This window comes from Sinocyclocheilus anshuiensis, unplaced genomic scaffold, assembly GCF_001515605.1.
Source record: "Sinocyclocheilus anshuiensis isolate Anshui unplaced genomic scaffold, SAMN03320099.WGS_v1.1 scaffold1277, whole genome shotgun sequence".
Classification (NCBI taxonomy): domain Eukaryota; kingdom Metazoa; phylum Chordata; class Actinopteri; order Cypriniformes; family Cyprinidae; genus Sinocyclocheilus; species Sinocyclocheilus anshuiensis.
The window spans coordinates 89,054-116,745 of record NW_015549629.1 but is presented as its reverse complement, the minus strand read 5'-3'; the positions used below and the strand labels follow the sequence as shown (position 1 = coordinate 116,745).

Below are 27,692 nucleotides of genomic sequence, written 5' to 3'. Positions count from 1 at the left end.
ACTCACTTTTAAAGAAATTATGTGTTAAAGATGAGTTTTCTCTTGATATGAGTATTTCTCATGGAGAAATATTTTACTTTAGCCTTTTTCATAGGGCTAAATAATGTAAAATCATTTCATGATTACTTCATAATATACTACAGTTTCTCTACATGTCTTGTTTTCCAATTTCAAGACATATGTGACCCTGGAGCACAAAACCAGTCTTAAGTCACTGGGGTATATTTAGTAAAGATCATGTTCCATGAAGATATTTTGTAAATTGCCTACTGTGAATATATTAAAACTTAATTTTGTATTAGTAATATCATGCATTGCTAAGAACTTAATTTGGACAACTTTAAAGGCGATTTTCTCAATATTTGGATTTTTTTGCACCCTCAGATTCCAGATTTTCAAATAGTTGTATCTCGGCCAAATATTGTCCTGTCCTAACAAACCATACATCAATGGAAAGCTTATTTATTCAGATTTCAGGTGATGTATAAATCTCAATTTCGAAAAATGTACCCTTATGACTGGTTTTGTGGTCCAGGGTCACATTTTGCCATATAACTGACTACTATACATTGTCTAAAAATACTACAAATAAATATATAGTAGTTTAAATGTACGGTGACATAGCATACAAACACGGTCTTTAAAGGAATAGTTCACCTAAGCTGTTTGGACTCTCATTCTGACGGCACCCATTTACTGCAGATGATCCATTGATGAGCAAGTGATGTAATGCTACATTTCTCCAAATCTCTTCTGATAAAGAAACAAACTCATCTACATCTGGAATGGTCTGAGGATGAGTAAATTTTTCAGCAAGTTTTTCATGTTTGGGTGAACTATTCCTTTAAGTTTAGCACGTTAAACTTAATCTCTGGCGGTATTGTTTAAACTTTTCACTTTTTTCTCACTTTTTATTGTTTAAACTTGCTTCATATGCTGATTCTAATGGCATTTTGGTTTACTTTGTCAATTTCAATTCATGTCGACAACAATTGGAGCAATCGTGGGGGAAGTCGTGGCCTAATGGTTAGAGAGTCGGACTCGTAACCCAAAGGTTGCGGGTTCGAGTCTCGTACCAGCAGGGATTGTGGGTGGGGGGAGTGAATGTACAGCACTCTCTCCCACCTTCAATACCACGACTGAGGTGCCCTTGAGCAAAGCACCGAACCCCCAACTGCTCCCCGGGTGCTGCAGCAAATAAATGGCTGCCCACTGCTCCGGGTGTGTGTTCACGGTGTGTGTGTGTTCACTGCTGTGTGTGTGCACTTTGGATGGGTAAATGCAGAGCACTAATTCACCATAGGTCACCATACTTGGCCACATGTCACGTCACTAAATTTCAATATAGGGTGAGTCTAAATTGACTCAAATTCACTATATTTTAATAATCTGTAAAATCTCTTCAACTCTTATGGAATTGTTATTGTCATAGCTTGTCTGTGTCTAACCAGAAAATTAAAATATTCTCCAAAATTCTACCATTCTGAAAACAGTAGAATATTAGAAAAGTACTAAAATACAAAATCACAATCCAATAGTGAAGTTTTGTTTCCCATATTTTAAATGTTGAAAGATGTCTTGAACTCTTATGGGGGTGTCTTGCCTTTCTAACAAGGAAATAAAAAAGGTTTTTCTGACATTCTAGAATATTAGGAAAGCACTAAAATACAAAATCTCATTCCCAAGTGCTGCTGTGCTACAAAAAACCATGGTGTTAAAACAAACCGTCTTGGGTAACACTGTTTTCAAAGTGCCAGAACTCCCCAACAATACAGAAGCACAGCTCCCATAGTGACGTGTGAATGCTTCTCCATGATACCCACATCTCCAGGGGCTGATGTCTTCCTGTTACAGCCAAACCCAGTTTTATAGAGCTCATACACTTTCAGAGTTCAATCCACAGCTCAGATTTCAAGTTATTGTTTATTAACACAGAATATAGGCCTTATGTGTGCTTGGCAAAAATGACATCATATTAGGATAGGTTTTGTGGCCTTAGCTTGTCCTATCACTTTCACCATAGAGCCATGTCCTCTATGTCCTGGACTGTTTGTTTCATCTCACTTCAGTTTGCTTCTGAAATAAAACATAATTTGAGATTGGAAAATTCCACCTGCCCTCATAGTAGCTAATGAAGCACACATGTCTCTACCAGTGTGTAAAATATTATTTGGCAAGTAGGCTAGATCAGATGATCGGCAGTGACGACAGTAAGCACGTCACACCAGTCCCACGGGACCCACACTGAGCTCTTGGCCTCCATTGTGCACCAGCCAGAAAAGCCCTTCCCTCAGGCGCTTCATCTCAAGCTCTGAAGTTTATGAGGATATAGAAGTAATATTTAAAATATAAGATTTGCCGTCAGAGCCTGCATAATATGATTGGTACACAGAAAATCAAAGTGTATTTTGAAATATACATTTTATTGAAATTTTATACACATATATAAATTAAAATTTTATATAAAATCCATTGAACCAATATAGCATATATAGCAACTACTGATGCATTTCATAAATTTCATGAAAATACATCAGTAGCTGCTGTCAATGCCATAATATTAGAGTTCAATATTATATATATATATATAATTTATTATATAGCAACTGCATTATTTATTAATTTAAAAAAATGTAAATTGATTTTATGTTGAAACATTATCATTATCTATATACATCTTGATACACTCTAAAAAATGCTGTGTTGTTTCAACCCAATTATATATATATATATATATATATATATATATATATATGTATGTGTGTGTGTGGTTGTACATACACATATGTAGTTGTTTTTTGGTGTTTGGCTTAGTGTTATGTTAGAATCATTATTATACTCTTATACCTTTTGTTCTTTAATATTTTGAATTGTTTTTAGCTTTATTTTTTGTTTTTCATTGAAATGTTACGTTTTGAAATTTTGTTGTATGCATTTGTCATTTTTATTTAATTTATTTATTTTTAAAATGTGTATAAGTAGTATTTATAAAGTTTTAGCTTTTAGTTTTGGATCTGATTTTAGTTGTTTTAATAGTACAATTGATTGCGTCTGTTGTCCTCATTTGTAAGTCGCTTTGGATAAAAGCGTCTGCTAAATGACTAAATAAAAATAAATAAATATATATTATAGCCTATTATTAACTTCGCGTTCTCCTTAGGAGGTAGGCTACCTTTAGATCAGTACAAAATCTATGAAAGTAAGGTTATTTATTACTTCATTTTACATTTGTACATGTAAAAAAAAAACATTATGTACATATCACAAACAGCCTTAGTGTTTTTTTGTTTTATATTTAAGATGAAAGTTTAGCTTGACAGAGCCATGGCTTGCGCTAGAGAGGAAGCAACAGATTGCGCCTTGCAGCTTTGTCAGAAAGTCGATTAAAGTCATTAAATTATTCGCATATTGCTTATTGAATATAATATCAACGTTGTAGCTTTGTGTCGTCGCTTACAGTGTAAATGGTGAGATGCTTCCTTCTTTAACACCTCCCACTTTACGGCGCCCTTATGAGCGCAGGTGAAACGACACATTAGTGCGATCTGTCTGCCTCAAAGCAAGGATGTTCTACCATGATGTGTGTTTTATAGGCGTTTCTGATAGTTAGAGAGAATTTGCACGCTAATAATCGTTTAATTTTATATCCATGATAATCGCTTATTATTCAAACAGTGTGTTTTATATGGAACTGTAAGATGTTATAAATAGCGTAATGACTTTAATGTTATATGCAACTCTCAAAATGTTTATTTTCTAGCGAAATGCTTTTATTCTCAACAAGGCAACTAAGTTTTTCCCGGCTTCTATGGTTATTTATGAAGATGGGGAGGATTATATGATAAAGGCATCCTCGTAGAAATGGGAAAATGGGAGTTGACAATGGTAAGACAATGCATTATTTATTTCTAATGTCTGTTTTTGAATGACAAGTAGGCTACTTTATAGTTGCGCGTAATGTAAGTGTGTTATGTATTGAGTTGTATGTGTTGAATGCAGTGGCCTGAATGCTCTTTAAATAGAATAAGAGATCGTGTTCAGAAAATGTGCTGTCCCAGCACCTGACAGATATGCATCAGTGCTGACAGACGAGGCCGTTCAATGTGGGGCAGAGAGAGGGGCTTGACGTTACTGTGTTCAACTACATTGTCATAAATCATAGCTCGTCGGGGCAAGTTGTCACAAAAGCTATCAAAAACTCAATTCCACAAATGTTTTTTTCTAGTAGTGGGGTTGGTCAAATTATCTTGCATAAAGTGAATATGTAGTGCAAAAGTGAATAATTTTTGTCAATATATTTTTGTATAGGCTATAGGCAATGTGTGTGTGTGCTAATGTGGTTTTACATAAACATAAACATAAAAAAATACATGAAACATAGTGCTACATAAAATTACATTAAACATATTATGTTGCATAAAATTACATTAAAGTTCTTATAAGTTTAATAATAATAATACGTTTAATTTATATAGCACCTTTCCCAAGCTCAAGGACGCTTCACAATGACAAAAGCAAAATAAACAATAATTTCATACGTAGATGGACAATCGACATTTGCCAAGTCCAGAATGTGCGATTGCAGTTGCATATACCACAGTAATAATGCAGAATCATAATCACAAAAACTAAAACAAAATAAAAAAACAAAATAAAAATGTTTAAAAAAAATTGTTGTAATTTTATGCGATTTATTCATTGTAATTTCTGTTGGTCAAAACAGTAGATTTATGTTTTCCCAATTGTCTCTTGCTTGCACTTTACATATTTACATTTTATTTATTTATTTATTTTAATAGACCATAGTGCATTTTAAATTATTATTAAAAATTATATATGTATATATATATGTATATATATATATAGAGAGAGAGAGAGAGAGAGAGTATAATATTGAGTGTATCTTATAGAATATACTGTATATTTTTAAGACACATTGCGATATAACTTTTATTTATTTATTTAACATTTGATATGAAACCTGTTTTCCATTTTATTTCAAGCAAATATTTAGTTCAATATCTAGATGAATCAAGTGAATATAAGTTCAAAACCGAATAATTTGTCTCAGTTGATTTATTCAAATTTTTGTCTGCCAAAACAGAAGTTTATTTTTTTACCCAATCTTTCTGTACATGTATTTATTTATTTGTCTGTTTGTTTGCTTGTTTGCTTGCTTGCTTGTTTCAATAGACCATAATGCATTTTAGATGCATATAGAAAAATAATGATATATATAGAGAGAAAGAGAGTATAATATTGAGTGTATCTTATGGAATATACTGTATTTAAGACACATTGCGATATAATTTACTTTGTTTTGACGTGAAACCTGTTTTCCATTTTGTTTCTGTCACATTTGTCTCATTGTGCTAACTAACTAATCAGCAGCAGCCAGCAGTTTGTGCCCAGTGTTGTGTGTCATGTGCCTCTGTTTTGTGAGATCTGGCCTGGTGAATGTGGGTAACAGACATTAAGCCAAAGTAAATGACCTAGTCGGCAGCACTTCCAGTTCAGCTTTTGTTGAACAGCTTATTTTGTTGAGGGGAAAAAATTCTCATGTGCCAGTTCTGTGCTTTACTGACAACACACATGGCCTGGACGGTTTGTTGAGCATCAGAAAGCAGACGTTATTCTTTTGCTGGTCCTTGAGTAATAGCCAGTTTCTCTCGTGTCCTGCTATCTAATAGCAGACGCCCATGACCTCGTGTGATCGAGTGAAAAATGTTATGAATGCGTCTACAGTAACCATTAACGTGCGGTTTAGAGGAGATATAGAGCTGAAAGAGCACTGAGAATGGGGATGCTTTGGAAAAAGGACAAGATAAAATGATTTAAAGATGTTTTGAGAGACAGAATCATTGTGCTTGTCATATTATGCAGCTTTAATGGTATGCTTTTTATGTATAACGATATGTTTTGCATCCCAGGCTGAAAATACAAGGTCCCAGGTGCATGTCCTTTGAACTGAAGTGCTGTTCCTCTCGAGCTGCGGACAGCTTCTCATTAGCTGTAGTGTTTGTTCACTGGAATAAATCAAAAGACATTTCATTTTGTTTATTCATCAGGAAAGACTCATGTTATATTCAGATTGTGAGTTACAATAGCTGTAGTTATGAGGCAGACATGCTGTTTCAAATAGCCACTGCCTTAAAAACAAGAGTTTTAAACTTTGCTGGCCACCCAAAACACCCTAGCGACTGCTATTATTCCTTTTTCCTTTTTCAAGCACTTTGGATTTGAACAGTAGTCTCTTGTTTTGCTTGCCTGTGTTTTCACATCTTCAGCTCTCGCCTTGTTTATCCTTTTAACTTGGCAATAATGGGCTGTAATTGATAGATTTGAGTGTCACAGCAGCTCATAATAGTAGTTTACGGTGAGCACATAACCCACTCTTAGCAGCGTGTGTGTGTGTGTGGACTTGCCATAATGTTAGTCACATCAGCTGCTCGTCAGAATGACTCTTTGTCCTCATGTCTGTGGTTTGCAAATCCATGCTGCTTTTAGCTGACAGGCTGGTCCCCAGTGTTGTTATACAAATAGTGCATTATGGGTAGTGTTTTTGATTTAGAATATAGCTCATCCATTTAGGTGCTATGCTATAGTTTGCATTAAGGTCTCTTGCTAAACTCAAATGTTTGTAATATGAAGATTTTAAAATTTAAGAATATATTAAAGTTTAGGGTCAGTAAGATTTATTTATTTATTTACATATGAGTATTTTTATCCAGCAAGAATGCATTAAATGGATTAAAAGTGATGGTAAGGACATTTATAATGTTGCAAAATATTTCTAAATAAATGCTGTTCTTTTGTGCTTTCTGTTCATCTTTTAATGCAGAAAGAAATGTATCACAAAAATGTTTAGCAGCACAACTGTTTTCTACATTGATAAAAATATTTTTTTCTTGAGCAGCAAATCGACATATTAGAATGATTTCTGAAGAGTTATGACACTGAAGACTGGAGGAATGATGCTGAAAATACAGTTTTGTATCACAGGAATAAATTACATTTTAAAATATATTCAAATATTACTGTTTTTTTACTGTAGTTTTTAAACTTTGGAACAAGTGTGTATTTTACTGTAGGTGTTGTAATTTGGTGGTCACTATTTCTATTATGTTTTCACCATAATTAATCACATATTTATGTCAGATATTTAATATAATATACTAAATATAATATCTAGTATTAATATATTATACTAAATATATTTAAAAAATAATTATACAAATAATTCCCTCAAAAATGAAAATGCTTTAATTCTTTAAAAAATCTCCTTTTCTAAACTAAACTAAACTAAACTAAACTAAACTAAACTAAACTAAACACAAAACAAACCAAACAAAAAACTAAGCAAACAAAAAACAAACAACAAAACAAAACAAAAAACAAAACAAAAACAGAAGTATAGATTTGGAACAATGCAGATAAGTAAAAAAAGAAAATCGTAACATTAATTTTTTGGTGAACTACAGTAGCCTATTATTAATACAGTATTATTAGTAGTAGTAGTAATGTTTTTATCACTACAGTACTATTAGTAGTAGTAATGTTTTTTATCACTACAGTATTATTATTAGTAGTAATGTTTTTATCACTACAGTACTATTAGTAGTAGTAATGTTTTTTATCACTACAGTATTATTATTAGTAGAAATGTTTTTATCACTACAGTACTATTAGTAGTAGTAATGTTTTTTATCACTACAGTATTATTATTAGTAGTAATGTTTTTTTATCACTACAGTATTATTATTAGTAGTAATGTTTTTTATCACTACAGTATTATTATTAGTAGTAATGTTTTTCGTATCTGTGGCAAAGGAGCCTGTTCAGGAGTGGGGTGAGGAGCATGAAGACGGGGCGGTGTTTGGGATCACCCTGCGCAGAGAGCCGGTCCAGCAGTCGGCCGATCCTACAGAGGCTTTCGTTCAGTACCGAACATGTAAAGTACGCAGGTTAAAAGCGGCTACGCTGGACAAGCTGGTCTCTCACCTTCTGGACCCCTGCTGTCAGGAGCAAGACTATGGCAGGATACTGCTGTCCACGTATCGCACCTTCACTAGCTCCAACAAACTCATCGAGATGCTCCTCCAGAGGTGTGTGTTTAGATGTGTGCACATGCAAATGTGAGTTTGTGATGGCCAGCTGCATTTGCTTATCTCTAGTTTGTGTGTTGTTTTTTTTTTCCCTACATCAAGATAGGTCATCACTGACCACTTCCTTGAACTCTGTTTCCATTGGTCATCTCTGAGGGTTCATGGCTTTATATACTTATCAACCTTCTTTATGACGTTGAAGAAGCCCTGCATATATTAATTATGCAGTGTTTAATGATATATTTCACATATTTGATTTAACACTTGGTTTGTAAAAGCCTCTTCATTAAATCAGCCAGACAAATTACAGAATATGACAGACTTGTCTGAAAACACAGCTCGTACCTTGGGTGTTGGTTAAATCTTGCAAATTAAAAGCATCACTTTTAAAGTTTGAAGGATGTTAGACCAATACCATATACACCTAATTACATACATGTATTTATTTATTTATTTATTTATGTGTTGTACTATTGTACTGTTTTTATTTATCACACTTTATTTATTTGTTACACTCTTTTTTATTTATTGCACTATTTTTATTTATTACACTTTATTTATTTATCACACTTTATTTATTTATTTGTTGCACAATTTTTTATTTATTGCACTCTTTTTATTTATCACACTTTTTGCATTTATTTATTAAGCTTCTCTAGTAAATGTGTCATTTAGATATTTTTTTTTACTGGAAAACAATGCAGATAGGTACTAATAAATAAAGGTTTTAAGCAGTTCTGCATCAGTCTTTATATCCTTCTTGAACATGTAAAATATAAAGGTGTGTCTTGGTAGTTTGATTTATAGCTACCGTCTCTTTTTACACTGTTTTGTCGAGACGGTTCTATGACAAGACGTCTTCAAATAATTAAACACAAACAGTCCTGGTAATGTTTATACATAAATAGTATTTGTAAAGAACTGTACTTTTTCATTTTTTTTCCTAATAGGGACATCCTGGCCTCTGCGCTTGACAGCACCAATTACCCTAACAGGTAAAAACATACTCTGATAATATGATTTTTGTCACCTTTAACCTTTAATGTGCAGTATACTAAACTGTCATTGTTGATTTACAAAGCTGATGTGTGTATTATACACATACGTCTTATAGGCTATACAGTATATTATAACTGTATATATACAGTATATATAATTATATAAAACACTGTGGCTCTGTAGTGCTGTCAATTTGTACAGTTTGTGTAAAACACTTTTGAAAATACAGCTTCAATATTTTCTTCTTTCCTGGTTTGCTCACAGCTCTTTGTGGACTGTGCTTCAGATGTGGTTGGAGGAGTACAGTGATGATTTGAGGGATGCTCCCATGCACTCGTCCCTGCGTCTCATGTGCTTACAGCTGAGAGGACACCCCGATCTCTTCCCCCTGGCCAAGCACTATGAAACGCTCCTTAAGAACTTCCAGGCTGAAGGTCATTGTTGGATAATCTATTGTGGATTATCACTTTTTTATTTGATGTGCTCATCAGTCAGCTATTGTTATAGGCTGAAAATGTTTATTTGCAAAACCAGATAGCTCCCTTTTTTAATTTTCAAAAATCATGGTTCTTTTATGTTATCATGTTTTTATTGTGTCAGCTAGTTAGTTATTTTTACTTAATCAAAATAACCCAACTACAGTTTGATTGAGATTAATTGGAATGCACAATGAAAAAACATGATTTTTGGAAATTGTTAAAAACTTATCTGTTATCTGTTTTTGCAAATGAACTCTTAATTTATGCGGTTCGTTTTGATTCTCCTATTCATCAATTACACTTCAAAACATTTATTTAAGATTGTAATAGCATTTCACAATTTTCCTGTTTTTAGTGTATTTTTGATCAAATAAATGCAGCCTTGGTGAGCATAAGAGGCATCTTTCAAAAACATTAAAAAAAGCTTACAGACCCCAAACATTTAGTTAGTGTGTATATATATAAAAAAAATTTTTTTTTACCATATTTAATATTACCTTATATTATATATTATTCTTTTTGCAGGTCACTTACTCAACTAGTGCTGCAGTGTTACAAATGGATGTTTAAACTCATTTTATTTATTTGTATTTTTGAATGTACACATATTTTTATTTTTACAAATGCACAAATATTCTATAATGTTCTCTCAGTTATATAGATAGATTGGATTATATATTGAGAATTATTGCTTTTTTTATTTGATTTGCACATCATTTTAAGTTTTTCTATTGCTATAAAAATGTGTGTAGATCAACATTTAGCCTCTTGAATCAGTGTCTTTTGATGTTGTGGCAGGTGGTCCAGTTGATCAAATAGAAGAATCAGCCTTGAATAAAGGGGTCTATGAGGCAGATAACCTGGCAGATTTCATGGGTTTCTCCGTTACGAGTGTTGCTGAACAGCTCACGCGAATGGACGCTGTGAGTGCAAGTTTTTATTCTTTGCCTCTGTGCGACTCCTGATGTTCATATAGACTTGTAATGTTGGTGTTCCTGATGTTGTAGGACCTGTTTATGAAGGTGGTCCCTTTCCAGTGTCTGGGCTGTGTGTGGTCTCAACGGGACAAGAAGGAGAACCTCTCACCCACTATTTGGGCCACCATCGCCCAGTTCAATGCAGTCACCAACTGGGTCATCACTTCTCTGCTTCGATCCTCGTCGTCTGTCACGCAAAGAGCCAGAGTCATTGAGAAATGGGTTCGGATTGCACAGGTTCGCTCTTTTTAGAGACAGCTGTAGGTTTAAATGATCTTCAGTGTTTCAAAGTCACTCTCGTGCTATCCCTGTGAGATTATTTAGTCTTTTTAAAGACTCTTTCAAAGATCATGTGAAAAACTGTGTTAAAGAATGACTTTTCTTTTCACGCAGGTGTGCAGAGAGCTGAAGAATTTCTCTTCTGTTAAGGCCATTTTGTCTGCGCTTCAGTCCAACCCCATCTATAGACTAAGGAAGACATGGGCTGCTGTCAGCAGGTACAGATACACAAATCTTATGGGCTTTTATAGTCGCTATAGTCAGTGTTGGGGAGTAACTAGTTATATGTCACAGAATTATGTAATTTACACTGAACAAAATTATAAACGCAACACTTTTGTTTTTGCCCCCATTTTTCATGAGCTGAACTCAAAGATCTAAGACTTTTTTCTATGTACACAAAAGGCCTATTTCTCTCAAATATTGTTCACAAATCTGTGTTAGTGAGCACTTCTCCTTTGCCGAGATAATCCATCCACCTCACAGGTGTGGCATATCAAGATGCTGATTAGACGGCATGATTATTGCACAGGTGTGCCTTAGGCTGGCCACAATAAAAGGCCACTCTAAAATGTGCAGAAATTCTTTGGTTATGCAAACCGATTGTTGCCTTTTGTGTACATAGAAAAAGTCTTAGATCTTTGAGTTCAGCTCATGAAAAATGGGGGCAAAAACAAAAGTGTTGCGTTTATAATTTTGTTCAGTGTAATTACAAAATAAATGTAACTGTAGTCTCTTACAGTTACTGAGAAATAATGTGTAATTACAGTTACTTATGAAAATGTTAACAATTAAAAAGGGGGTTACATCTGAATATTTTCACACACACATACAGATTTAATTGAGTTCTTTCCCAAATTGCATTGACTGCTCTAAAATATGGCACAGGGTTCAGGAGTTTAGGACACATGCTCATTTAGTTCTGTTTGATTTCCTATTTAAGTTATATACTTTAATTTTTAAGATCAACTGTTTTTTCCAAAGCAATGTTAGATGCCTGTCATAGCTATGTCATGATTTGATTTCAAAAGCTATTATGATTTTAAATCTGTATGTAACCTCAGAATGATCTCACAGTAAAAAGAGGTGCTAAAGTTTGATTTTGTAGTGGCTGTGATTTAAAATGAAATCATTACAATCTTAATTCAAGTGATGAAGGATTTTGAAAGTCTACGGTAAGTGCTACTGTAAGGTTAACCCGGACTGCTTTAAATGTTTGAAAGTGATTAACAGTTAAAAACATTTGTTAGAAATTTAGAAAAGTAGTGGAAAAGTCATCAAATCTGATCAGTTACTTTAATAAAGTAATTGAAATAGTTACACGTCTTATTACATTTTAAAAAGGGTAACTTGAAATCTGTAACCTATTACATTTCCAAAGTAACCTTCCCAACACTGGTCTCGTATAGCTGGTTTTGTTCTCTATATAGTTTTTTTTCCAACGGCTTAATAGAAAACCTGAGCCATTGGCTGAAAACATTAAGGTTAAGCCATATTTTGTTGTAAACCTCTGATTCTGTATCTCCAGAGAGGCCATGTCTGTCTTTCAGAACCTGTGTGAAACGTTCCCAGATGAGAACTGTGTTCTGACCAGCCGAGAAATCTTTGTGGATGTAAGCTACGAACACATCAGTGTTATTTCAGTATTGTTTATATACTATCATAGTTTTTATAAATATTTTACCATTTTTGAATTAGCTTTCATTTTTACATTTTCAGTTTTCAATTTAATTTTTAGTAATTTTGTAACGTGCATTTGTCAATTTTATTAGTGTTTTTTTTTTTGTATAATTTATTTCAGTTTAATAATTTTAGTACTTCAGCTTAAACCTCTTTACTTCAGTTGGTTCACAAGGCAACATTTCCAAGTTTTTAATATAATATTTATTTCAGCTTTATTTCATTTACAAAAATGAATAGATTTAGTTAACAATAACAGCACTGGGACATTGTGCTACCTGATGAAAAGATCACACAAATCAATATGCCTTGATAGACTTTGCTGTCTTTATCCAGGTTTTTGAAATCAGTTCGAGCGACATGTGAATTTAATTTAGCGTTCTTTTGCAATTTCAAGTGGAAGACATTTGATCTCACATTTGGAGTTCTTTTCTCTCTTAATCCACTTATGATATTATGGACTGAGACACAGGTGATGTTTGTCTAAAACGGACTTCTCTGTTCGACCAGAGTGTGCTGAGATTATCAGAGCAATGACCTGATCTCAGAGTTCACATGAAAGCATTGTTCTTATGATCGATGAACAAAAAACAAAGGGCTCAGTTTTGACTGTTTTACCTAGTATTTGTTTATGCTATGTATTTTTATCATTATTAGAGTGTCACCTCTTAGTTTGACTACATGCTATTTCTCACATATTTTAGGATGGGAGTCAAACTGACATGGATAACACTACCACAAAAACATCCAAGAGATGCCCTCTAACGAAACAGATGGTGAAGATGATGACATATGGCACTCTTTTTCTGTTTAATAATCATTGTTTTTGAGTGATGCTGTTCAGGTGATTAACAGCAGAGTGATTTCTTACAGAGCTCAGCTGGAGGGACGGTTCCATATCTGGGGACATACCTTACAGTGCTGACCATGCTGGACACTGCCCTACCGGACACTGTGGAGGTGAGGCTGGAATCAGAATCATATTTGTTTAGAAATGACTGAGTGCTTGCCTTTGTTAGTGATGCTCATGCAACATATTACATTTTCATTGCTTAGCAAACACCTAGCAACTCCCTAGTAACCATACACTAGCACAGAATGCCCTAAATACACCCTAAACACTATAGCAGCCACGTAATTGGGCACTGAAATCAACAGAACACCACAGTAGCTACCTTGCAGCCACTTAAAAATGTCTTAATGGCTGTCCAGAACAGGGTTTCAACACCCTAGCAACACCTTAGCAACAGCCTAGTAAGGCCCTAGCAGCACTCAAAATACCTCTAGCAGAGAATGTGCTGAAACACACTCAGAGAACCCTAATAGCTACAATATTGTGTGCTTAAAACATACAGAACACCCTAGCAACATCCCAGCAACACTCAGAATGCCTTTACTAGACTGAATACCCCTAGCAGAGCATGCGCTAAAAACACTCAGAACACCCAAACAGCCATATTATTGTGTGTTAAAAACACATGGAACACCCTAGCAACTGTATTGCAACCATTTAGAAACATCCTAGTGACCATTCAGATCATCGTAGCAACACCTTAGCAACGCCCTAGCAACACTAGAAGAAAATGTGTTAAAGCCACTCTGAACATCATAGTAGCTGCATTACAATATGCTCAAAAGTTATGCACACTGCCACCCTAGCAATGTTCCAATGACCAGCCAGAACTCCCAAGCAACACCTTAGCAACACCCTAGCAACACTCAGACCACTCTAGAAGAAAATGTGCTAAAAGCCACTCAGAACATCATAGTAGCTGCTTTACAATATGCTCAAAAATCATGCACACCACCACCCTGGCAACTCTCTAGCGACCAGCCAGAACTCCCTAGCAACACCTTAGCAACACCCTAGTAACACTCAGACTACTCTTGAAGAAAATATGCTAAAAACCATTCAGAACATCATAGTAGCTGCATTAGAATGTGCCTAAATATCATGCCCAAAACCCTAGCAACGCTCTAGTGACCAGCCAGAACACCCTAGCAACTGCATAGCAACTAAGGGAAAAAAACAATAGCAGACACCTAGCAACACCTTGATGTTTGCATCAGTCATATTTTCTTTTGAAAATGTAAATTAATTATTTTTATATCCATTTTTCATTTGGTTGCACATGCAGAATTGTCATTATGTATCATTTTGATTTATTTCTGTTAATACTATTAACAGGGTGGCCTCATTAATTTTGAAAAGAGGAGACGGGTGAGTACTTATCTTTGTTTATCTTCTTAACTGTCTAATTAAATGTACCCAAAGTGAGCCATCTTTGTCCAGATGTTGTTGTTGCTATAGATTTGGTGTGATCTTAAAGAGCCCATTCTGAACAAATATGAAGTCCTCTGTAGAGTGGCGGTTTGATGTTGGCGCCGTAGAGATAGCCTTATGTTTACAGAGCACTCTCTTCTTCTGAAGGCGCACACTGATATTAATCTCATGACTGATTATTTGTGCAGGGTGTGTTACGTAACAGTCGTGGCTTTGTTCCTTGTATTCCTCTTTAATCTTTTGCTCTATGTTGCTGCTTTGCCTCTTCGTTTCATGGGAATTACTCGCACTGTTTTGCAGGAATATGAGATTTTAAGGCAGATCCGTCAGCTGCAGGCCTTGTGTTCCCAGTATGTTTTACCTCATCATCCTCAGATCGCTGCCTGGCTACAGAGTCAGAAACTGCTGTCGGATCAGGAGAGGTGAGACTACAAAAATATAATATAATTTGTAATAATATAAATATAAACAGACACAAAATGGAAAACAACAGAATGAAGTGTAATCTTACATAACAGAACAAAACAGTCTTAAAAATTGTAAAATAAATCAAAATAAATAAAATATAAAATAAAATACAAATATCAAATATTTCAAATATAAAAAATTAAATCAATAAATTAAATTCATGAATTAATAAATAAAAAAATAATAGAAATCTGAAGTTGAAGTATTTTACAGCCTGAAGTTTTACAAATAATTTTATAACTTTAAAGAGATTCCCTCCAAAATCTGGCATGACATTACTCCTTTTCCTAGATTTTAATTGTACTTATGTCTCCCTGTCCTCAGCTATGAATTTTCCAGACAGCTGGAGACTCCTCATGACACATCTCCATCCAACAGCGGTTGGGGTCACCGAACGCTCGCCAAAAAGCTCTCATCGTGAGTATAAGTTCAGCTTAAACACCATTTTAACTTAAGTTTGCTGCAACTGTCCTGTCAGCTGCAAGCTTTTATTAGCATAATATAGGAGAAATCTGTTTGCAGGCTCTTGTCAGGGAACGAGGGGTCCAAACAGAACGCAGACCAGATCAGTGTGTCCTCGGCAGGATCCAGCGGCTCTGAAATTGAGGAAATATCCGCTTCTCAATCAGCGTCTTTTATATCACCGGTACTTGTGAGTGAGTGAGTGAGTGACGTGACATGTGGCCAAGTATGGTTACCCATACTAGGAATTAGTGCTCTGCATTTACCCATCCAAAGTGCGCACACACAGCAGTGAACACACACACACCGTGAACACACACCTGGAGCAGTGGGCAGCCATTTATGCTGCGGCGCCCGGGGAGCAGTTGGGGGTTCGGTGCCTTGCTCAAGGGCACCTCAGTCGTGGTATTGAAGGTGGGAGAGAGTGCTGTACATTCACTCCCCCCACCTACAATCCCTGCCAGTACAAGACTCGAACTCGCAACCTTTAGGTTACGAGTCCGACTCTCTAACCATTGGGCCACGACTTCCCCCCTTGTGTGTGAACATACACATTTACATTTATTCATTTAGACAGTTTCATTTAGTGGATTTAGTCATCAGTAGGGACTTTCACTTTTTTATTCCTAATAAATGTAGTTTTAATACACCTCTTTTCATATTTAGATATGAATGAATGTTTCTTGAGCAACAAATCAGCATATTCGAATGATTTCTGAAGGATCATGCAACACTGAAGAAAGGAGTAATGATGCTGAAAATTCAGCTTTGATCACAGCAATAAATTACGTTTTAAAATATATTCAAATAGAGTTCTTTTCAATTGTGATAATGCTCCACAATATTACAGTTTTTACTGTATTTTTCATCAAGCAAATGCCTTGGTGTGCATAAGAGCCATTTTATGTCTTTTAAGGTCATGGAGATATTATCACTGTTCACTTCTAAGGACTTTGACATCATTACTAAAGCTTCTGTCCTTGTTTTTAATATCCCATCGCTCGTGTTTACGTCGCTGCCATGACTCAAGCACAGCATTAAAAAAGCGTGCTTTGTGTCAGGAGTCATGCCCTCTGCACCGTATTCAGGGACAGACAGACGTCAGCACTTGAATGCTTCAAATTCTTGGACATTTTTGTCCTAATCGCTTCCATCGTTTGAAGCTGCTGTTCAGTTTTGAAAAGTTTTAATAAAATGTTGAATGCTCTTTCACAACATTACATTAATGCATTCATGCTATATGCACTGAGGCTACATTTGAACAAGATTGAACCCATAACCTTAGTGCATTCAGCAGCATCCTCTATTTTATATGAAGCTAGTTCCATATGCTTTCATTCTTCTCGCATAATAAAATAATTTAAGCTCAAATCAACAAAACTGATGTCATTTTATCATTCAGTCATTATAATGACAGTTCAACTCTACATTATCTCTCACAAAGTTAAGTCACCTGGAATTGTTTTTATCTATATCTAATCATCCAAATCTATTTGTACCAGTACTGTTGCGTCACACTTGAAAATTATTGTGATGGTTCCTGCTGATGTTGTTTTGTTAAAAATGTCTCTAAAATGTGACTGTCTCCTCTCATCTCTAGTCTCTTTCCAGCTGTGGTCAGAACACTAAGGCTTTTCCCTCGTCTTCCTCTCCTGATTCCGCCACCATGTCTAGTTCATCCTCCAGCTCTCAGCAGGACCTCAACCTGAATCCATCTTCCTCCTCCTCCTCTTCAGCGTCAGCTGACCCTCACCTGGTCTCCTCTCACAAGCGCTCGGTCTCTATGACCTCCCTGCCCTTCTACAACAGACAGGTGGACGACTCGTGCATCATCAGGATCAGCGTGGAGTTCTGCAACAATGGAAACATGTACAAGAGCATACTGGTGAGTATGGGACAGGAACGGCATTTTTTAGGACAGCTTTTCTCATTTAATAAGTCGTAACTAACTATAGATTTTGTACAATACATGTGATAATACATATTGTACAGCATCTATATTATATATATTTATACAATTATTTAATTATATGTATATGTGGAGTTAAATATATGAGTGTCACAGCAAAGGGTCTGAATACTTAGGACCATGTGATATTTCAGTTTTTCTTTTTTAATAAATCTGCAAAAATGTCAACAATTCTGTGTTTTTCTGTCAATATGGGGTGCTGTGTGTACATTAATGAGGAAAAAAAATTAACTTAAATGATTTTAGCAAATGGCTGCAATATAACAAAGAGTGAAAAATTGAAGGGGGTCTGAATACTTTCCGTACCCACTGTATATATATATATATATATAATGTATGTATATATATGTGTGTGTGTGTGTATGCGTAAACAATTATTTAATTAATGAAATTATTAATTGAATAATTGAATATATATACACACACATTTTAAAAATAATAATGACAATAATAATATTAATAATGTATTCTTGCATCTCTAGCATCATTATGGTTTGACATCATTTTTAATAGTTTGTATATACATACACAATTAATTAAATTAATAATTGAATTAATTAATAATAATAATGATGATATATTATAAAAATAATAATGAGTAATTCCTGCATCTCTGATATCTGACTAGCTTGATATATAATTGTATGATTATTATTATGTTTATTATATGTAAATATATAATAAAAATAATAAAAATGAATGCACGAACTGGCCAGTTTTATATAGATCTAAGTATAAAAGATTGATAATATGTTTCAAAATCTGTGACCTGGTTTTGTGAGTGTTTTAAAATGTTATTTTAGATTAAAAAAAAAAAACACCTCTTGGATCTCAGTAGTTTGATATTATGAAAGAAAAAAACAGCTGTTTTGGGTATCTTAATGGAAACAAACTATCATAGAGATTGCTTTTCACACCATTACAAATGTTCTGCCAAAACCAAACAGGAAATTTTCTTTTAGATACTATCTAAATTATTAATTTTATTCATCTAGTCATTACGCAGCCTAAGAAAATGCATTCATGCTATTTACAGGTGCAATTTAGCACCTTCTTTATTTGCTACTTAATCATCATCATTATCATCAAATGCATAATCAACAAGCTGTATAAAAGGTTGTTGTTTGTTAAATATAAATCTAACTCTTCATACGATTCAGTGAGGATCATCATTCAAAACCTATTCTTTGAGTAAACATTCATATCCTCCTCTGCTGAATATCAACTACTAAAGATTGTGGAATATTTCTTTAATTTCTTAAGTTTCTGTAAATATTTATCAAAAACTGGATGGTTTCTGTTCTTTCTCAACTTGCTTTTTTTTCATGATTTCTTGCACAGTTGACCAGTCAGGATAAGACGGCCCAGGTGATCCAGAGAGCTCTGCAAAAACACAACCTGGAGGATGTTAGTGAGCAGGACTTCACCCTCGTACAAGTTCTGGCCCAAGGCAGAGGTACTGAAAACTCATTTAAACAAATGTGTCATTACTAAATTAGAGGAAGTTCTGAAACCCATATTTTTAAATTAAATCTATGAATGTAAGGTTAATCTTATATTGTTTATTAAAAATGATGCACATATGCAATGTTTATAATTCTTATGCATATTTTTGTTGTAGAGTTGCATATTCCAGAAAAGGCCAACGTATATTATGCCATGTCTACATCAGCCAACTACGACTTTGTTCTACGTCGATGCCCAAAAGGCCAGCGGAAACAGCTCATACGCTCTGTTTCACTGTCATCAGGACGAGCCACAAAATAACAGCGAATTCAGCGTTGATTCTGGAGGAATCATATTTAATGCAACAGTTATTGAAAACTGTCAAGACATGTCATCCAGACACAAATGGAGATGTCTGAGATTGAAAACAAGTCATTTAAAGAATAAAAACGGCATTCTTCAACAGCATTTGCAAGCTATATTTCTGGGTGAAACAGGATACTTAGTTAATGAGCTTCAAAGGAATAGTTCAACCAAAAATGAACATTTACTCACCCTCAGGTCATCAAAAAAGTAAATGAGTTTGTCTCTTCATCAGAACAATTGGAGAAACTGAACATTACATCAGTTGCTCACCAGTGGATCCTCTGCAGTGAATGGGTGCCGTCAGAATGAGAGTCCAAACAGCTGATAAAAACATCACAATAATCCACACCACTCCAGTCCATCAGTTAATTTTCTTTTTTAAACTTTTTAAACTTTAAATTTTGAACTGTTGCTACTGGCTAAAATGCGAGTCCTCTATCCATAATTTTGCACTGGAAAAGTTATATTGTCTGAATCAGGAGAGAAATATGCACAGTTCAAGCACTGTTTAAAAGCAAAAAAGCAGTCCAAAACATTTCTAAACAAATATGTCTGTGGATTTTTGATGTGAGAGGACTACAGGGGATGGACTATTTCACTGGAATAAGTGTTATTTATTGACTCGTATCTTGGCCAGAAGTGGCTGTTTAAAGTTAAAATGTGTTAATGATGGATTTGTTTATTACAAACACACAGCTTTTCACTTTTCAAGATGTTAATTGATGAACTGGAGTCGTAGATTACTTGTGGATTGTGATGTTTTTATCAGCTGTTTGGACTCTCATTCTGACGGCACCCATTCACTGCAGAGCATCCATTGGTGAGCAAGTGATATAATGCTACATTTCTATGAATCTGTTCTGATGAAGAAACAAACTCATCTATATCTTTGATGGCTTGAAGATGAAAAACATTTTAACAAATTTTTATTTTTGGGTTATGTATTACTATAAGCATGCATTTAATTGGATTGTGAAATGTTGAAATATCAGGGCTAGGTGACATTATTACATTTTGATGAACAGTTTGTTTCCTTAGAATAGCACGCACTAATGAACCATGCATGATAAAACTAGGAACATGAAGTAAGTAAATAGCATCAATGATGTTGACTGTAGGGCTCTTCAGTGGAAAGACAAATATCACGGGTTCAGTTTCATGAACTCATAACCCAGGCGCTTTAAATTGTTTTAAGTGACAAGAGACAGATAACAAAGACTGCACCTTCTTGAATTCCTCACATTCAGTGCAGCGATAATGGGATGAAGCAAAGTTTCTCAATGACCTTCAGCTCTCATTCTCTGCCTGTCATAATGAGACAGCCTAACCAGATACACTGTACGATAATGCGCTAACTTTGAATAGAAACACAATCATATACCTAGAGGCCTGGGATGAGACTTGTATAACTTTTATATAGGTCAGTGTCTATACAGACTGCCTGTGGATAACACATTATCAGTTCACAGTGTTCCTGATTACAGCATGATGATGGTGTGTGTGTGTGTGTGTGTGTGTGTGTGTGTGTGTGTGTGTGTGACAAGACGAGCCACTTCAACAGGTGCAGTTACATTCCAGAGACACACTTTCACATCCACTGTCATGTGTGATTTCATTTATATGTCATTTGATGAATCCATTTTTAAAAATATCATCATTTATTATTGAATGAGATAGTGTGGCAGCATTACTGAACACTCAGTGGATATTTTTATACCATGTTTTATATCCTCCTTCATCAGCATCAAATTCAAGCAACTTGACTCCAATTAGTCTGTGCTTTTACGGACTTATACAAGCTCTTGCAGAGTAAAATTAAGAAGATAAATTATATTATCGTTCGAATACATTTGAATGTAGATATGTTAGTAAAACAGTATTTATTTATATTAGTTAATGTTGAAAATGTTATATATAATGCTATGTACAATATGAGATGGTACTTGTTTAATATTTTGCATTGATAATTTATTTTATTTCATTTTGGGTTTTTTATTTTTGTTATATGTTATATTTTGTTTTTATTATATTTTATTTTTTTATTTATATTTTGTATTTTATTTTTTTATTTTATTTTTTTTATTTTATTTTCCCCCTGAGTGTATTCTGAACCCTGCAACATTTCACTGAAGGATTTGTGTCTGAAAAACATTGCATCAGTTTCTTTTGATATTCTGTCATCTCTCGACGTAAAACAGAAATGAAACGGTCGCCCATCCACATACTGCAATAAACCTAATCTACACGCTGAGCTGAGATGAAAGATGGCTGTGCACAGATTTATGTGGATTTGCTGTGATGTAAAAAGAGGCAATCATGGCACTGAAATTAGCTATTGGAAAATGCTTTCCATGGCTGATTATGCTAAACAGTCTCTGCCACTATAGTAAGATGCATCCAAAGTCACAATTGCACAATGTGCTAGGCACCTAAACATTCTTATATTGAACCATGATTAGCAAATCTTAAAGCAGTTTTGTATCCAGTTTTGCATTTTGAAGACCTGACCACAGCATGGAGATATCAATGATTTAGCAGATCATATGTGGAGAAATTAATAAAGAAATCTGCACTAAAAGATTCATGAAAAGGCTTTTGATTCTGATTCTGTGGAAATGGCACAAGCTTTGGCCTATAAGTGGAAACCAAGATTAACTAATGTACAATACTGAGCGAAAAGCAAAGGATTTGTGTGTCTGGGTTCCTAGACAGTCCAACACACTTTCACTGATTCAGACACGGCTGTTCTCTGCTTGTTATTGAATTATGGCCCGTTAACATAAAACGATAACCCCCTGGTACCTTGTTTTAAAAACTTACTATGATTTCTCATTCCTAGACTATGCTTTATGCTTAATTCACATCCCAAGTTAAAGTGTGAAATTTCTGTCAGTTAGCTCCTACTAGATCCAAAACGCATCTTTGTATATCGATGGCCACTTATAGGCCTATATTTTATGATGCTATAGTAGATGAAAGTGACTTTTCTGTGACTATTTTAAAAATAAAAGTATAGAATTATAGGCCCTATTGCTTTTTTTTTTTCAATTCAAAATTGTTCCTCTGAGGGCTTAAATATGGCCATGTCCACCACCTAGGGGAAAAAAAACCATGCTTTGGTAAATCAAATCATGATAAAAGTCATAAGTATGTCTAAATTCTGTAATTTATGTAAATTAGGATTATGAGATAAGTAATTAATTTGGGAATTAAATATCAAATTTATAATTGACTTTTTAGAAATGTTGATTTTTAAATTCATAATTACGACTTTGTCATAGTTTTTACTTTTTTGTCAAATAAATCGAATTTTCATCTAATAATTGTGACATATCTCATAATTCCGATTTATATGATAAATCGTTGCTTTTAATGTCCAATAAAATGAACGCAAATTAATAAAAAGACGCAGTAGCAGGCAATCGTTCAATAGGCGTTTGATGACATAATTGATCACCACGTGATCTTTAGTAATTGACGGGGGCCTGATTGATTTAAAAGCCCTACTGACATACATTGGTCTTTTTGAACGTGTTTCGACGAGGTTTTCTACAAGGATTCAGTGAGAAGAGACTCCTGGCTGCAGCAATAAATCTGGTTTACTAGTCGTTTAATGAAAGTGTTAAAATCACAGCAAGCACATCGTGGTTGTAAACTTTAGCCACTAGCCATTTTAGCCAGTTGTGGCTAAAAAAAAGTGAATGATGGACACAGCTAGGGCGGACATAGCCTATGCTTTTCATGGTTAAAGTGCCGAAAACTAATGTAAGTAGTAAAAGAAATAGTGATTAACTATAAAAGTGGCTGTTTATTAATGTAGGATGAAACTACATGTATTTGCTTTAATGCAGTCAGGTCAAGTAAAGTCAGTGGAGGAGGATGAAAACGGCAGGATTGACAGGTGGCTGAGGTGAGTCAGATGGATGCACATGTGGGATGATTTAGTGTCGTCTAGGTCTGCATGTAAAAAAGGAATGGTTTCTGGATTTCAATATTTAACAGCCTCACAGCCTCTACTTGGCATTTGTCCTCTAGTTCTGCCCAAATTTAAATGTCTCGACAAATCCTGAACACGAAATTCTACCAAAATGTAGTATTATTATTATTATTATTATTATTATTGCTGCTACTACTAGTAGCCTCGTAGTAGTAGCCTATTATAAAATAATAAAAGGAAATATTCTAAATGGAATCATCAGCAGGATTCTCACAGTTACGAGAAGCTTAGAAATCTCAAGGAATTTCAGAAGTGCGAGTAGAGATTTCTGTACTCAAAATAATATTCTATACTCTGTTCTGAAGTGTTTCTTTTGACTAGAAATGTCATGCATATTTGCAGTCTTTTTCTGCAGTTACACCATTACGCCAGTTGGTGGCGTCAAGTGACTGTCTTTGAGACAATGTGCAGGCTCTGTCAGTCTCAGTAATAACGGTCAGTTCAGTTCCACGTATTTATTTATTTGAAATAGAAAAGTCGTGCAATTTTATTGGTCAAAATAACTCCAAAAAATGTCGTTTATTGTTGCATTGTAAAAATCCAAAGGTGCTTTAAAGCGGTGTTTCTCAAACCTGTCTCTGGGCCCCCCTCCACTACACATTTTGTATGTCCCCTCATTGAACACCCAATTCAAGTCTTACAGACTCTGCGGATGAGTTGAATCAGGTGTGTTAGATGAAGGAGATGAACAAAATGCAGTGCAGTGGTTGAGGATCCCCAGGACAGGTTTGCCACTAGATGGCAAAAACGAAGCCTTTTGAGAACATTTCAACATTATGTAGTTACAAGTTGGTTGAGTTTCTATTTTGTAATCTCGGTTTCTCCTCATCTTACTTTTTTTTTTTTTTTTCTTTCTTTTTCTTAGATGTTGGACATGTGGGTATTTATTACTTAGTACTGAAATAATGTCTTATCCTCAATACTGTTGGTGCATGTCGGGGAAGTTTTTAACTTTATAGCAGAGGTGAGGTGAACGTTTTTAAATGGAATCAAGAAAGAAACCATGTCAAACAGTCCGAGACGGAGAGAGAGCGAGAACAGCGCTGCATGTTCAGTGTGTCTGGGTGGAAAAGACTGACTCACTTTCTGGCAGGTCTGTGGGGTTTTCAGTCCAGGCCCTGCGCCAGACAAGACAAGAGCAGGTCCTGAGTCAGTGCAGCGGGCCCCGAGTGGGCCGCAGCGTGGGAGCAGACGGGGATATGGAGCACCCCATGATTAATCGGACCCAGCGGCCTGACAGCTTTACTGTCTACACTGAAAGTGAGTGACGTGACAAAACTAGAATGATGAAATCGAGCTTTAGTGTTTCTTTGATTACCATGTTCTAGTTTTATTGTGCCACAGTTCACTCTGTGTAGATGGGAAGTTACAAACTAAACGGATCATTTTGACTGCAATTATTGAAATGTAATCCGATCTAAGCTTTGTTTAACAAAACATGTAAATAATCCAAGGATGTAACCACATACCCTACTGTATAAAAGTTTGCAGTTTAATATTTTTGAAAGAAGCTTCTTCTGCTCACAAAGGCTGCATTTATTTGATCTGAAAAGACAGTAAAATCAGTAATATTGTGAAATATTATTGTAATTAAAAAAATACGTTTTTTTATTTCAGTGTATTTTAAGATGTAACTTATTCCTGTGATGGTAAAACGTCATTACTCCAGTCTTCAGTGTCACATGATCCTTCAGAAATGATCCCAATATGATTATTTACTGCTCAAGAAGCATTGCTTATTATCAGTGTTGAAAACAGTTGTGCTGCTTCATATTTTTGTGGATTCCATTGTTTTTCAGGAAGTTCATAAGAATAGCATTTCTTTTGTATAGAAATCTTTTAATATTATAAATGTCTTTACTGTCACTTTTCATCAATTTAGTGCATTCTTGCTAAATGGATTAATTTCTTTAAAATCTTACTGACCCGCAGACTTTTAAACATTAGTGCATTATGGATTTTGGGAGGGCCGAAGTAATTATTCAAAAACCAAAAAGTCATACCGGTTGAACTTTAATCTGAATATTAAGAATATGAAGGACATCTGCTCCTATGTCCATGGTATTTGTGACCATTCAAAATCACTTTTAACTAATATTTATTTCTTATTTTTCCATAATTATCATTTGCACACAATCATAATTTCACGTTATTATAATCCATATTTGATTTTGTTAGCTCTTTACTGGAATTGGCTGGAAACAGCCTTAAGAAAACAGCTATATAAAACACCAAAACATTACAAGATAAATTAGTTTTATCATAGTGATAAAAATGTTTTCATATTGACCTTATCGTTTTACAGACCGACCGGCTTCATAGGAAGTCAATAATCTCGTAGTGAAGCATGTGGCTGTTCCTGTAATCGATGTTTGTTTTTCTTACCTAACACATACTTTATATTTTGAGAGACAAATTGCCTTCTCACAAGGAAACGTGCGCAGACACAAGCACGTGGATGCATGGATGTGTTTTATAAAGGATGTGTACGTGCGCAAACAGAGTCAGACACACATTTACTCAAGCTGTTACGTATAAACACACCCACATTTATCATTACATACTTTTGTCCAACATCATTTAACAGGAACTTACACACAGAAACTAAACGGATGCAATGAGAGAGTCAACCAGAATGTGTTCAAGAGAAAGAGCTGAATCACAGGGTGAGTCTCATGAAAATAAGTCCCACGTGAGCACAACCTTGTTCAACACACACACACACACACAATCCATGCATGTGCACTTATGCTGACAGTATCACAATCAGAAGGCCTAAAAAATAAAATCTTATATTGTTTTAAACATATGCAAGCCTAATCCACTTGTAAACATTTTCTCAATGTGTCCCATTACAGTAATGAGTAAAATTGAGCAGTTGACCTACATTAAAATCCTGACCCCTAATTGGTGCATAATGGTACTGCATCATATCATGTGTGAAATATTAGCAATTGAATAATCAAATTATGAAACAATAAAAAAAATTCTTTTTTTTTGCATAAACCATGATACATCTTTTCTTTGAATAAAAGTTTGAAAGCACAGCATTATGTATGTCTTTACTGTCATATTTGATCAATTTAATGCATCCTTGCTGAATAGAAGCATTATTTTTTAAAGAAATCTTACTGACCTCATTGTTTTGAACATTAGTGTGTATTGTATGTTAATGTTTTATGTTTTTATTTCATGCTTCCTCGTATACCCGTATGTGTATCATTTGCATAGATCTTCATATTATTTCATAATTTTGGTTATTAATTTTCTATTTTAGTGATTTATTTTAACTTTCCATATTGGACTCTTTTGGACAATTTCTTTAAATTATAATTTATACAAAATGTATTCATTTGAATAATAAATAATTAATTAATAATTATTCATGCATTTAGCAGATGCCTCTTATCCAAAGCGACTTACAGTGCATTCAGGCTATACTTTTTTTTTTTACCAGTATGTGTTCTCCCTGGGACTAAATGAAACTAAATAAAATGATCAAATATCAACATACACACTCAGAAAAAAAAAATACAAAACTCTCACTGGGGTGATACCTTTTCAAAAGGCACTTTTGTGTACACATTAGGTACTAATATGTACTTTTGAAGCACTAATATGTAGCTTTAAGGTACTAATATATACCGTTTAGGGGTAAATAAAGTACAAAGATGTACCTTTTAGCTTCAGTGACTGCTTTGTACCTTTTTTCTGCGAGTGTATAATATTCTCTCTCTCAGTCTTATTGCGTGTGTGTCAGTGTTTAAAGTGTTTACGCGCCAGCACTGTTTGCTGACCCCTGTTAAAAAATGTATTGGCCATGATACAAAAGTTCAGCTTTTCGGCTAATATCAACAGCTGTAGTTCTGATGAAAACCAAATACATCATACCAAGTAAAAATCATCATAGAGTTTGCAACCTGTTGTGGGAGTATTTCTTATGAGCTGGAACTGAAGCACTTGTCAGCAGAGAGGAAGATGGATGGTACAAATTACAGGCAAAACTAAAACCTGCAGCAAGGAAGTTGAAAATGGGAAGACGGCCCATCTTTCAACATGACGACACACCACCAAATCAGCTATTCAGCCGCTGAAAGACAGGATGATAAATGTCCTCTATCACTCCTAAAATCCTGTAAATCTGTGGAATGATGAAACAAGGGCCAGCCAATGATCTGTAT

At 34.7% G+C, this 27,692-nt stretch overlaps 1 protein-coding gene and 1 long non-coding RNA gene across 5 annotated transcripts; both read left to right on the top strand.

Moving 5' to 3' along the window:
• Positions 1–3,559: 3,559 nt before the first annotated feature.
• Positions 3,560–19,711, top strand: LOC107659568 (ral guanine nucleotide dissociation stimulator-like 1). Of its 2 annotated transcripts, none has more exons than XM_016448564.1 (17): positions 3,560–3,885; positions 7,831–8,105; positions 9,056–9,100; positions 9,369–9,538; positions 10,382–10,506; positions 10,591–10,797; positions 10,954–11,057; positions 12,368–12,452; positions 13,224–13,295; positions 13,393–13,479; positions 14,708–14,740; positions 15,104–15,225; positions 15,596–15,688; positions 15,794–15,917; positions 17,334–17,618; positions 19,044–19,158; positions 19,324–19,711. In XM_016448564.1, exons 1-17 carry the CDS (start codon positions 3,862–3,864, stop codon positions 19,467–19,469), a joined length of 2,112 nt encoding a protein of 703 aa, XP_016304050.1. In that variant the 5' UTR covers positions 3,560–3,861; the 3' UTR covers positions 19,470–19,711. The 2 variants fall into 2 exon arrangements, with proteins under 2 accessions (XP_016304050.1, XP_016304049.1); XM_016448563.1 differs by having other exon boundaries at positions 15,794–15,923.
• Positions 19,712–23,050: 3,339 nt separating this feature from the next.
• LOC107659572 (uncharacterized) lies at positions 23,051–24,977 on the top strand. 3 transcript variants are annotated; one of them, XR_001630926.1, is made up of 4 exons: positions 23,051–23,279; positions 23,366–23,424; positions 23,854–23,946; positions 24,377–24,977. It is a non-coding gene; the product is annotated as an uncharacterized LOC107659572 (long non-coding RNA). The 3 variants fall into 3 exon arrangements; XR_001630927.1 differs by lacking the exon at positions 23,854–23,946; XR_001630928.1 differs by lacking the exon at positions 23,854–23,946 and having other exon boundaries at positions 23,366–23,428; positions 24,605–24,977.
• The last annotated feature ends 2,715 nt before the right edge of the window (positions 24,978–27,692 follow it).

What these genes read in the sequence shown, in the direction of transcription:
- LOC107659568 (XM_016448563.1), top strand. Translation starts at nt 3,862, where the DNA reads ATGGGAAAATGGGAGTTGACAATG. An exon ending in AGCACCAATTACCCTAACAG is followed by an intron (nt 9,101 to 9,368) that starts GTAAAAACATAC and finishes GTTTGCTCACAG; the next exon opens with CTCTTTGTGGACTGTGCTTC. An exon ending in AATGGGTTCGGATTGCACAG is followed by an intron (nt 10,798 to 10,953) that starts GTTCGCTCTTTT and finishes CTTTTCACGCAG; the next exon opens with GTGTGCAGAGAGCTGAAGAA.